The sequence below is a fragment of the Falco naumanni genome, chromosome 5 (genome assembly GCF_017639655.2).
Source record: "Falco naumanni isolate bFalNau1 chromosome 5, bFalNau1.pat, whole genome shotgun sequence".
Lineage (NCBI taxonomy): Eukaryota > Metazoa > Chordata > Aves > Falconiformes > Falconidae > Falco > Falco naumanni.
In genome coordinates, this window is record NC_054058.1 from 76,074,217 (window position 1) to 76,087,064 (window position 12,848).

Genomic DNA, 12,848 nt, shown 5'->3' on the forward strand with positions numbered 1-12,848 from the left:
GTTAAGGGATCAACTGAAATTTTCCTTTACACTTCTTGTTAGTTCATTTTTTTGACCCCTGGAGGCTATTTCCTATTCAAAATTCAGACTGATCTATTGTTCTAAGGGCTACCTCTACTTAAAAGACAGGCTTTGTTTTCATTTCTGTTCTTTATTCTCTGGTACAATACCGTTGCAGATCAGTGATTCAGGAAAGCTTTCTGAGGAACTGAAGTTTCAGATTTTAACAGATTCTATGTACAGCACATTTGTCCAACCCTGTGATGATCATCATAGATTTAAGTGCATAATTAGATGGGGAGTAGAACTGTGGATTCTGCCTTACAGTAGGAATGATATTAAGACTGAGTGTGATGGCTCCAGGCAGCAGCAGTCTCAGCCGGGAGTGAAGAAATTTTACTAGGACATCCACATGGAGATCCTCAAAGGCGAGCTGTAGTCTGGTAGCAAAGGACACTGAAATACCTCTTCATTCAGGGGGAGAACTCCGTCACTGTTGGACTCCTCTGAAAATCCTATATTTCTATATGGTACCTCAGCCTGCTGGTGAGTTCATGTGGGTTTGGCCCGTAACCTTAAATTAATCCCACTTAAAAGTACCGAGGCACTGAAACACTACTGAAACATCCTGGCACATAGGTTTGAGTTGTGGAAACCAGTGCAGTGATGTCAGTTGGAGTTTTGCCACTGTTTTTGATGTGGCCAGAATTTAACCTCAGCTGTGTTACAGGTCAGAGCAGAGCATGTTGCAAAGTTTCTTCAGAATCTGCTTCCCTTCCATCCCTTATGCTATTCCAGGCTCAAATTAAGTTCTAAACTTAGAATTCACTTAGTCACACAAACATTAAATAATAATAAAAGATGTTTTGTAAAGATAAACCAAAGCGAAGGTTGATCTTGTGATAAAGGCACTTGATTTGGGACTTAAAAGATCCTAGTTTTATTCCCGCTTTGGTCATAAATCTGTAGAGATTTGGAAGGTCACTTACTCTCTCTTGGCCTCATTTTCTTAATTGTACAAAGAGGGTAGATCGACCTTTCTCCCGTCTGTTACACACTGCGCTTTTCAGAGTGTGGCCATGCTGGATACAGAGTTCCTGTGAAACATGGAAGCAGACGGGCAGGGCAGGTTCTGGTTGCTCTGGGTTTCTGCTTAGGCCATCATTGTAAGAAAGCAGCAATAGCAGCGTGTCTGCTCACCTGGAAAACCAGGTCATACCCACGTGTCTTCTGTGTTTACTGTAAACATGAAAACTTTTCAAATTACTTAACCAGATAGCGGCTAATGCAAATGTATGCACAGTGTTGGGGCGCCGGGCGTGTGCGGTGGCGTTGGGGCGGCCGCTGTGCGCAGGTGCCCGCAGCCCCCCCCGCCCGCCAGCCCGTGCCAGCCGGCTCCAAGGCGGCCCCGCCGCTGGGCAAGGCCGAGCCCTCAGCCACGGCGGCGGCGCCCCCGGGGGGACAGATCGCAGCGGGGGGGACCCCGGGCCGGGGCAGGGGGTGCCCGGAGGGGTATTTCCTAGTCCATAATAAAATCTGCGGTACTATATTACAAAACCCACAACTTTATTGTAATAATGTGTTATGGGACATGAGATTAACTCAGAAAATTGTATCGAGAATAAAATGTCAGAAGCTGTCTTAAAAATAAGTCTTAGAAGCATTTCTAGGGAGCTTGAAAGAAATGGCAATGTGAGGATATGTTTGCTGTGTGTCTAACCTAAACGGAACGCTCTTTTCCAGGTCACATGAATCAAAGGAATGAAACAGACAAATGGATAAAGGCTGACACACAACATGGCAAGGTGTATCTTAAAAGCCAAAGCTGGATCCAGTCTGTGAAGCTGAAGAATTGTTAAAGGTGAAATAGGCCAAAGAGATTAAATAAGGAAATTGTAAAGGAACATTTCTGTAAAATTATGAAAGTTGAATGTATATTCTTAATATGAGAGAAACAATATATTAAAAGGGCATTTTGGCCCAAGATTTGCCTGTGACAGTGGCCAGTGTTTAACAGGCCAGGTTTACTTTCAGTGCCTTTTAGGAATGACAAGATCTTAGATATTCAGATATACATACTCATCATGCATAACCTGACACACTTACCATGTCGGTTTAAAAGCTGGTAACTTTCAAACAAAAGTTTGGAGTCATATTTTAAAATAAAAAGCATTTTCAACCTCTCATATTTGAAAACACAAAAATCTACTTCCAAGATGACACGCTGTGCAAGCTGGTTTATATTTTAAAATTAAATTTCTTAGTAATGTGGGAATTATACTAGTTCATGCAAAATGCAGAAAATTTTCTTTAAATTATTTGTATCATGGATAGGATAAAGCCGCTTTCAGAACTGTAGTTCTCATTTGGTCTTCTCATTTGGCATTTGACCTCTAAGCACTTTCTGTCTTGTCAACGGGTACTCTGTGTGTAAGTGAAGTGGGTACTTACATGACAGAAATGACAGAACTTGCTTTGTGTCAGCCTGAACCACTTGCTTGTGGATAGAAATAAGAACTCTCGCTATGTCTACCACTGTTCGTCTGCAAAGAAAAGCTTTTAAAATAATACTGGTAAGTGCAGATCTGGCTGATACCAAGGAGGAACGCTCTCCCAACTGAACTTCAGATGAGTCCACATGGACATTCCCCTAAGGTAAAAGCTGCCAAAGAATGGGAGTATTGGCCTAAGAACCAAGAACTGTCACCTGTTTGCTACATTTCCAACGCCTTCCTGTCAGCCTTGCATGGCAGGACGGTAAGGGCTGTACGCTTTTGGAGGCAGAGAGGCAGAGGAGTGCGGTGAGGGAAGTACGTGTGCCCTGTACAAGGGTATACGTGGCTTTTGTGGAGGATTATTGTGTTACCATAATACAAACAGTAAAAGGAGGCTTAAAAGCCTTTCCATACGTATAGGTGGCACTTTATAAAAGAAGTACTGGAATTTGTCTTTAAAATTGAAATGTAAGGATTCTTGCCAACTGAGTGGATGGAGCATAGCAAAGAATAGTTCAGCGTCAGCTCAGGTTTTAAGTTGTGCATACGTCTGTTTGTACTTTACATCATATTGGTACATTACGGGATGAACTTCTCCTTACAGGATTTTGCAAGAGGTGTAATTGCCCCTGGCTAATGGACTTCAATAATCAAGGGCAGCATTTTTACTGTAATTCAGGGTGGTTAAAAACTCCACATTGTTTGCCATTGTGTGTACTGTTTGTTTGGATGAGGTGGGCACTGATGTATATGGCAAACTGTATGTATTTTTAATTTAAACACTAATATATAAAACATTACTAATATTGTTACTAAAAGCAATATATTAGTAGTTATTATTTGATATTATTATACTTTTTAAAGATACCATTACACATTTATTAATTTTGTTTTAGATTATCTGAAAAAACTTTGAAACTAACGATTCCTGTGCACTGCTGTAGACGAAGTGAAAGAAGCACTTCTAAATTCAAACTGCATTGAAAAATAAAAGCAGTGTAGTGGATAGTTCACAAAATCGAGTCAGTTTAATGGTTCTGTTATTCACCCGGCATACAAAGCCTGTCAGCCTCTGTGATTAAGGTTGTGCTTTTGGGGACTGCTGCATTAGCAATTTAAGGGAGAACATAGAAAGAAAACATGTTATTTCTTCTGTGTTCAAAAGCAAGCAACCTAAGGCATTCATATTTTAAATCTAGGTGTAATTAAACATTAGAATTGTTAGTTACTAGCTTAAAGAAGTTTAAATAAGCTGTCAGAAAAATCATGCTACCACTAAAGCCAGTCTGATTGTATTCTTTCCAAGCTAATAAATGTTGAGACCAGCTAGAACTTCAATATAAAGGTCAGGAATGAGCTGAAGAAAGACAAATCTTTGGAAGTTTCTCCAAAAGCATTTGAGTAATGTCTTGTTCTATTACAATGAGGTGAAACTTTATATTTTTCTCCAGGCAAGGAAAGATTACTAGGTTATCAGTAATTAGAATTTGAATGGCGAATCCCATGTGTGCTTTTTTTTTCCAGTCCATTTGATGAGAAGACATGTTCTTGTAACCAGAGAAGATTTATCCTTTAACACTTTTCTCATCTGTGCTCCTTTTTATTTGATTTTCCTGAGTCCATTAGCTGCCAGCCAGCCCACAGTTCAGATCTGCAAATGTAAGCATCAGCTCACTCGGAGAGGTGAACTCAGCCTGAGAGGCTTTTATGAGAATTTGCGCTCTGGGTGTGCAAGTGACTGTTGAGAAGTAGAGAACTGTGCTTAAATGTGCGTGTGTAGTTATGTATTACGGAACTGGTAGTCAGGGCCTATTCACTGTCCTTCACTGCTCAAGAACACACTACTGGATGAGTGAGTACCGACCATGTCAAGTGCAAAGTTCTGTGGGCAGTCAGGCTGTTTTAAGTCCTGGAGAGGATCTTCATGGTAAACAAGAACCCTAAACACACACACACACATTTATTTATTGCTTACTCTGCACAGGACTGCAAAAACTTCTCATTATTGAGAAATGAAGACAGCTTGAATGAACATCTGAAAGTCAGCAATGTTGTTTCAGCGCAGCTGTCTTGCTTCAAGGCATACGCACACTCCTGCGAGAAAGATTTGCAATGCTTCCTTGCTAATTCAACAACTTCCCTTTTATTAAAGTATGATTAGTTTTTAAGAAAAACAGTATAGTGTTCTTTTAATGCTCCAGTGGAAAACCCTTGAACTGTAGATGATGGTGCACTATTTATTTATTTTTCATTTTGAAGAATTTGTTTATTCAGGCTCTGATGGGTGTTTCTTTGTGAAGGTGAGTATGTTACCATCCCATCCGGGTCATATCCAAGACAGGAAGGAGGGTCAGCATCATTATGTTCTTGTTTCTCCAGTTTGGCTGTATATTTCAAGACCGCTTGTCTGCAACAAGAGTTTAAAAAAAAAGAAGACAAAAGTAAAAATATTTTGCAGAAGCTGTTTCTACGAAGAATGCTAAAAGCTGTTCAATGAACAAAAGTTCATATTTTTTTTAACTGAAGCTATTAATATTATAAGAGGTGTTGTGGAAACTAAAAAATAAGATAATTGGTTAGGCCACAGAGTCACAGAATAAACTGGATTGGAAGAGGCCTCTGGAGCCTGTTTAATGCTGGTCTTGCTCTAAATGGATCCAACTAGACCAGGCGGGTCATGGCTTTGCCAGCTGAGTTCTGAGTATCTCCTAGGGATGCAAGTTGCACAGCCTCTCTGGGATCCTGTTCAAGTGTTTGACCAGCCTCCTGATTAAAAAAAAAAATAAGTTTCCTTGAATGTGATCCGAACTCCACATATGCCACTTGTCCAGTCAGTGCACCCTGGAGAACAGACTGGCTGTGTCTTCCGTATCCTCTGGGCAGAGTTCTAGATGGCAGTAAGGTCTCCAGCCCAAGCCGCCTCTCCTTGTGACTGAGCAAAGCAATTTGCTCAGCCTCCCTTTACACATCACGTGCTCCAGGCCTTTAATGTTCTTGGTGGCCCTCATTGGCCCTTGCTCTAGCGTGTCCATGTCTGTCTGGACTGGGGAGCCAAAAGCATGGATCTTTGGGACTAAGTGGGTGATGCCATTGGAGTAATCCTGCCGTGTTTTGAAGAGAATGACACCAAACAAGGACCAGTTATATCAAAAGGTATCACAGAGTCTCCAGAATGGTTTTTCACAGCTGTATAGGAATGCTCTAGTAACTGTGCAGGTCCCTATCATTTTTCTTCAACAGTCTCTGTGGTGCTTCCAAGTATTTTTACCCTCTCCTGGTTGACCTTCTGCTTTCTTTTCAGCTAACCTCTCCACTTGTAGTAATCTTCTGTCACCCACCTCTTTTTAGGGTGTATTGTTTCTAAACCCTAATTGAATATGCAACGGGCAGTGTTACGGAGCCGTACTGTTACCCACACTGGCCCTGAGCTCGGCCGGAGGCTCTTTTGCAGTTTCTGCAACAGCTGAACCTGAAGAGAATTACTTTTGATGTCCAAATACACCCATGACCTCTCTGATCTCCCTCAACATTTTGTGGTACTACCCCTTTGCAGCATTCAACACAAAACCAATGAACTGCAGCAAGATGATGCAGAAATAGGAGAAAATCAGGCCTGCTGAGTGAAACACCCAAACAAGAACTTGAAGAGCAACTCTTTCCTCTCCCTCCTTTTCAGGCAGTACCTTTGCCTTCCTGAGCTGAAAAAACTCAACCCACCACTTTCAGTCTTCTGAATATTTCTTTATTTCCATCGCTTCTGTGACTTGGCTGGCAGCCCGCTCCCGGCTGTGTAGAGCACCCGCCTCCCCCAGCCTCCCCCCATTTCTGGCTCTTGCACTCCAGAAAGCTCCCCCGGGCCGAGCGTACTCATGTGCTCGTTGGGGAAGAGCCAGGTCTCTACATCTCCCGTCCTCTGCAGGAGATTCAACCTGATCTGGTGTGTTGGAGCTGCAGCAAGGTAGCCTTTCTCCCTGCTGGCCAGTTTCCTAAGCTCTGTACCAATATATTATATGGCGTCTGGACAATACTAGAAAAAAATCAAAAGTGGTCTGTGAACTGCCAGTAATACTATGATATTTTTTCCCCAAAAAAGTGAAAATGCTGAAGACAGTTACAAAAGAGGCAAGATATGCACAGCTGTAATGCCTGCACCACTGAAGCAGGGAGGGGTGGAAAAGGGACAAAATTAGTGAAGCAAGGAGGGGTTCTTTTCAATGGCTGCAGGATCCTTATTTTTAAAGTCTAACACTGACACACTTGTATGAACCACATGAACACAAGGCTGTATCTGTTTTTATATTAGGGAGGCCTGTGCATTGAGGAATGTGTGCACAATTTATATGAGCTATAAGCTCTAAGCTGTAAAATAAAAGTCAACTCATCCAAGTCCAAATTCCTGTTTTTCATGGAAACTCCAATGTATGGTGGCTGTCTGAAGCATGTATAAGGGGAGCTGTTACTATTTTTTTGGAAACTTACGCTGTCCCATGCCTGGAGCTACAGTTGATTAGTTTGCCAGAAACAGCCATTCATTAATCATGAACACATGGCAAAACAGATCATTTATTTCAGATATACTGTACTATGGCAGAGCCTGCATATTTATTCATATAGTGTCTTAAAGGAGCACACTGATGAATAAAAAAAGTTCAGCAAATAATTACAATTATCTTTGGCAAAGCAACTATCTCTTGGTGTAAGTCAGAAGTACTGGCCCAAACACATGGCTTTAGCAGCACTGGAATATATAATTGAATCCTTACCCAAAGTTTCAATCCCTTGTACTAAGAGGGGGTAGCTAGGAAATGCAGTTCTGTATCGCAGTCTGAATCCTGAGCCATTCCAAAATTCAGAAATGTCTGACTCGATCTATCATAATAAAAAGCAGAGGTTTTGAAAAGGACTTTTTGAGATGAGGTTAGAAAAACCAATCAAGAATAAAAAGTAATGGAAAATAAAAACTTAAACAGGGGAGAACTGTTTATGGTGCAAACGCAGGAGAAATTAAGGCAAAGAGGTAAGCAGAGGCAGGCAGCTAATGTGAAAAGCAGAAAGCATCCTGCAAGCATGCTCCAGGTTACAAAAAGTGATAAGACTACATGAAACCTGCAGTGTTCTGAGGTCTGTGGCAGCTACAGTAGTTGTTTGATTTTATGTTATCCAGTTCAAGTGCACATGATGGCTGAAACATGGCACTCCAGGAGCTTCTGTGTCACTTCTGAAGAGCGATTTGCTGTTAGTGAGAAGGCAGTACTATGGTATTTTTGTTGCTTCTTCAAGAGAAAAGAGTATTTCTTCTTAGTCCTTTACCAAATCATGTGTAGGCTGTCTTCATTTCTGATTACATGTGTGTTGGACTCCCACATCCTTCCTGCCTTGAGACCTGAATATTTGGATAATACCTAAGAAATTCTGCTTTTTCAAGAAAACGGAGTTCTTGCAATCTCCTTTCTAACCAACAGCAACCATCATAAAACACAACAACAAAATCAAATCAGAATGTCCTCCAAATGTCAAATGTATTAAAACTATACAGACCCAATGTAATTTCCATGTCAAAGGCAAGAATTGTAATTGTCGATGAGTCACTTGGTAACAGAGTAGTCACTAATTTAAAAGAAATGTAACTAGTTTCACATTAGTGCAGACAAGAAAGAAGGAAGCATTTAATTTTGCTCTCAAAGAACCAGCCTTACAGCCGAGATGCAGTTTGGTGAAAGCACAAGGCTGGCTGGCTTCTCAAGGCAACGGCAGATTTCCTTTCTCATTTTGCACCCAAAAATGTTTATAGAGCACCACACCTTTCTCATCACCACAGCCAACTTTAAATAGTATTTGTGTTTTGAAGTTTAAGGAGTGTTTTACAGGGAAGAGAAGTGTTTCTCTAAAGATGCCAGTGTGTTATTTCTTGTAGGGTTAGGCCCAAGTGAATCACAACTGACACAGCCTTTTCCTACAGAAGCCACATTTTAAAAAGCAGTTAGTTAGCTTTCTTTTCCTCTAGTAGAAGAAATAAATTGTACCAGCATCATATACTCCCACAGGTAGATTATCCATGATTCTTTATGGCGTGTAGAAACAAGATTAACTGAAAGGTCATTAGCCTCTGGATACAGAATGTACAGCAGCATATCAGGCCACAGACCCTTCTTTCTTCTAACATTTAATAAACCTGGAACCAGGCTAGCATGCTGGTAAATACAACCTTGAATCTACCTGATACTGGAAAGAACGGACAATTCATGCTCGTAACTGTTTCCTATGAAGCTGCATCAGGCTGAAACTTGAAGAACTTTGTGGCTCCATATGTTTTCTATTTTAATCTAACGAAACGGCAAAAATAAAACTTTGAAAAAGACTGTGACACAATACAAGAGATATGCTTCAATATTTGCAAGGCTCAGTCTATTAAGAGATGTCTGCTAGGACTGGTTAGTGTTTAAAAAATAATGGGGAATTCCTTTGGCAAAATGAAGTACATGTGATTTACAGATTTTGCAGGGCAACTTTAAACGAAAACCCTCTTTCTTCTGTTGCTTATTTAGAACCTAAGCCACAAGCATGTTTAGTCTTTAGCAGATTAATCTGATTTTTACACAGCTGTCCTCTTCTATCTCCCTAACCAGGGAGTGAAATATCTTTGAAATGCAGGTTTCACACCTGCAGAACATAAATTACACTTGAAACCAGCCTTTTCCTCTTTGTTCTGTGAAAATCTAAGAACTTGAATAAGGTTTTAAGAGTTACTCCGACAACAGAGAATGAGGCCCTATTATTCATTTTTCTGACAGTCTGTTGCTTATTACTACAGGTTGTGAATGAAATACATAGTTTTATAAAACTCTATTGGGACATATTAGTGACAGTACTGTCATTGCTTCTGATGTCCTTGAAAAGCTACTGCAAGATGACTTAACTGCAGAATTACTGCCATATTTTACCATGCTTTTGATGTAGTTATTGGCAGAAGATAAATTTTATATCATCTTTGCAACACTGGCCTCTAACTACAGTAAAAATAGATTTTTTCTAAACTGACACATACAGGACGTGGAATATATCTGAATCTAGCTGTGAACTCCTTTTTATTTTCTTCATATCATTCTATCTAATGACAATTTTAGAGTCTGATTGAAAAGCCACTCCGATCTTGATGTGGTCAGTCTGTTCTGCAGCCTGCCTAGGTCTAGGGAGGCTCTTCAGACCTGTTGGAAGGAACAAGCAAAAAATCTTCAGTGCTGAATTATTCTACGTGATCGATCCACCTGATGAGTTTTTGTCCCAGGCTCAAATGGCACGGGGTAGGAGTTTCCTATCATTGAACATATTGTGCAAAGGGTTAGAGACTGAGGCTGGCACAGAAAAGAACCATCCACTGTCACACACCAGAAGATCAGGCTCAAGAATGTGAAATCAGCAAAGTTTGCCTAGTTCTAAAAATCACAAAAAGGGCGAAGATAACACTGGGTGGAGATGTGTGTCTCATGGTTGCTTTTTTGTTTTGCAAAGATCTATAACTCTCCAGGGCTTCCTTTACAGTAAAAATAACTGGTTGGGAAATTCCTTGGCTGAGTCAGGAAAGATTAATCAAGACGTTTTGGAGAACCCACAGAATATGGGACTGAGGCAGAGGCATAATCGTGGCTCATCCTGCAAAGGCTACAATAACACAGTTTTCTGAGAAGTCATGTCAGCTCTTTGATCATGGCTCACCCAGCATAAATTGGAACTTGCACAAATTTATGTTCCTGCTACACCACACCTCTATGGGAAGATGTATAAGCAACCAGAGCCTGAAAGGGATGACGCACTGTTTATTGCTCTAAACAAAGATATGAAGTCATAGAAAAAGCAAGCCAACAACAGTAATCTGGGAGTAAAAGAAAATCCCTTGAGGCTTAATAGGAGAAAAACTAAATCAGGAAGTTATAAGGAGATTAAATGTATTTGAAATATCTTTTTTCAGAATGAACAGTGTATTCATTTACAGTAATTTTTTCAGTTACTACTCTTGCATACCATTCAGAACATGTGCTGTATCTAACAAGTAATTTAATTAGAAGTAGAGTTGTTAAGAAGGAAGTTCTGAGACGACATTAAGAGAACTAAGTCGGAGAGAAGTAAAGAAAAGTAATGACAGCAGAATTGTTTGCGGTGGGACAGAAGGAAATACACCAAGGAGGGTCTGGAAAGCATGAAGCACGCTGGAAATATCTTTTAAGTTATTAAGCATTTGCATTGGTCTTGTGGTCTCTAAAGTGACTATTAAACCCTGGAATGGTTTAGCAGGGAGTGCGCTGTCTACAGCAGTCCTGTTAGAGGGGGGTTAGAGCGCTCCTAGTATGGATACTCTCTATGTAAGATAGTATTATATATTTCGTACTCTCACAATGTTTGATCAAGTTTTATACTCGGCTATATCAACCATGCTTAAACTTTAGTTCTTTTCCACTTTCCGTCCCTTTGGCGTGTCTGAGCACTGTACAGTCTAGGTGTACGGCACCTGGTCTGTGATGCTCTTAACCCCCATGGAAGGGTGATGGACATTGAAGCTGCATCTTTGAGACTCACAGCTGAAAACTCAGCTCTACGCTCAGCTCTCCCAGTTTTCAAGAATGGTAAGAAGGAAGACGCTGGTAATTACAGCCCTATCAGTCTCACTTTTGTGCCTGGTAAAATTATGGAGGTTATTCTGCGAGTTTAATGGAAAAACAGTTGAGAGGCAATGCAGTCATTGGTCATAGCCAGCACGGGTTCATGAGGGAAAAGTCCTGCTTAACCAACTTAATTTCCTTTTATGACAAGGTCACCCATCTAGCTGACCAAGGCAAGCCCATGGACGTGGTGGTTTTGGATTTTAGCAAAGCTTTTGATACTGTCTCTAACAGCATTCTTCTGGATAAACTGTCCAGCACACAGCTAGACAAGTCCATAATACACTGGGTGAGCAACTGGGTGACAGCTTAGGCTGAAAGAGTAATAGTAAGTAGGGTTACATCAGGCCAGTGGCCGATCACCAGTGGGGTTCCCCAGGGCTTAGTTTTAGGGCCAGTGCTTTTTAATGTTAGTGTAAATGATCTGGACACAGGGATCGAATGTACATCAAGTAAGTGTGCTGATTATACTAAACTAGGAGGAACTCAAAGGACTCCTTTGAGGGTAGAGAGGCCTTCAGAGAGATCTGGATAGACTAGAGAGCTGGGCAATCACCAGCTGTATAAAGCTGAACAAGAGCAAGGGCTAGATTCTCCACTGGGATTGGGGTAATCCTGGCTATACATACAAATTGGGGAACGAGAGGCTGCAAAGCAGCCCTGCAGAAAGCGATCCAGGGGTCTGGGTGGGTGGCAAGTTGACTATGAGTCAGCAGCGTGCCCTGGCAGCCAAAAGGGCCAGCTGTGTCCCGGGCGGCATCAAGCACAGCACAGCCGGCTGGCCAAGGCGGGTGACTGTCCCACTCTATGCCGCACTGGTGTGGCCCCGCCTCGAGTGCCGGGTGCAGTTTTGGGCACCCAGTGTCAGTATAAGGACATCAAACTATTAGAGCATGTCCAGAGGAGGGGACCAGGTGAAAGGTCTCGAGGGCCAGACTCAGGAGGGGCAACTGAGGTCACTTGGTCTGTCAGCTCGGAGAAGAGAAGGCTGAGGGGTGCCCTCATGGCAGTCTGCACCTTCCTCAAGGCCGGCAGGGGAGGAGGAGGTGCTGATGTCCTCTCCCTGGTGACCAGTGGTAGGACACAGGGAAACGGAATGAAGCTGCGTCAGTGGAAGTTCAGCTTGGACAACAGGAAAAGGTTCTTCACTGAGAGGGTGGTTGGTCACTGGAACAGGCTCCCCAGGAAAGCGGTCATGGCACCAAGCAAGTCAGAGTTCAAGGAGCATCTGGACAATGCTCGAAGTCATATTGGTTAGTTTTAGATGGTGCTGCAAGGAGCAGGAAGTCAGATTTGATGACCCACATGGGTCCCTTCCAACTTGAGGTATTCTCTGGTTCTACGATTCTAAATCTGACCAGAACTGACTGGCTTTTAAATATCACAGGGAATCAGGGGACCAGTTACATTGTGTTACATGACCTGTTTTTTCCAATTGTAGATACTTAACAAGTATGTTTCACTTGTACTTCATGAAACTATGCTTATGATACCTCGACTTACCTGCTGTAACCATGCTGCATTTTGAGCACAGACCCCCATCTACTTCTGCCATATACAGACATTCAGTGATTAGGAAACAGGCTGCCAGAAACCCTTGGAGTGAGCTCAAGTACAATGGCTGAGAGCTTTAGGCCCAGTCGGGTTTTCTTCCTCATGTTCCCATGTGCCCTTGAGATGATATCCTGTGTCTGTAGAA

At 41.8% G+C, this 12,848-nt stretch overlaps 2 protein-coding genes across 3 annotated transcripts in view; one reads left to right on the forward strand and one right to left on the reverse strand.

The window, feature by feature from the left end:
• FAM185A (family with sequence similarity 185 member A) overlaps positions 1–4,118 on the forward strand; it is a 47,391-nt gene extending 43,273 nt beyond the window's left edge. Inside the window, exons 8-9 of one of the 2 annotated variants that reach the window (XM_040595188.1) lie at positions 1,744–1,861; positions 4,020–4,118. In XM_040595188.1, the coding sequence (XP_040451122.1) occupies positions 1,744–1,859 (116 nt within the window). In that variant the 3' untranslated portion in view covers positions 1,860–1,861; positions 4,020–4,118. Of the gene's footprint in view, positions 1–1,743; positions 3,514–4,019 lie in introns of those variants that run through there. The other variant, XM_040595187.1, reaches the window with a different exon arrangement.
• A 611-nt stretch (positions 4,119–4,729) lies between these two features.
• The window catches only part of FBXL13 (F-box and leucine rich repeat protein 13), an 84,678-nt gene continuing 76,559 nt past the window's right edge, over positions 4,730–12,848 (reverse strand). Inside the window, 1 exon segment of the mRNA XM_040595185.1 lies at positions 4,730–4,902. Within this exon segment, the coding sequence (XP_040451119.1) occupies positions 4,737–4,902 (166 nt within the window). The 3' untranslated portion in view covers positions 4,730–4,736.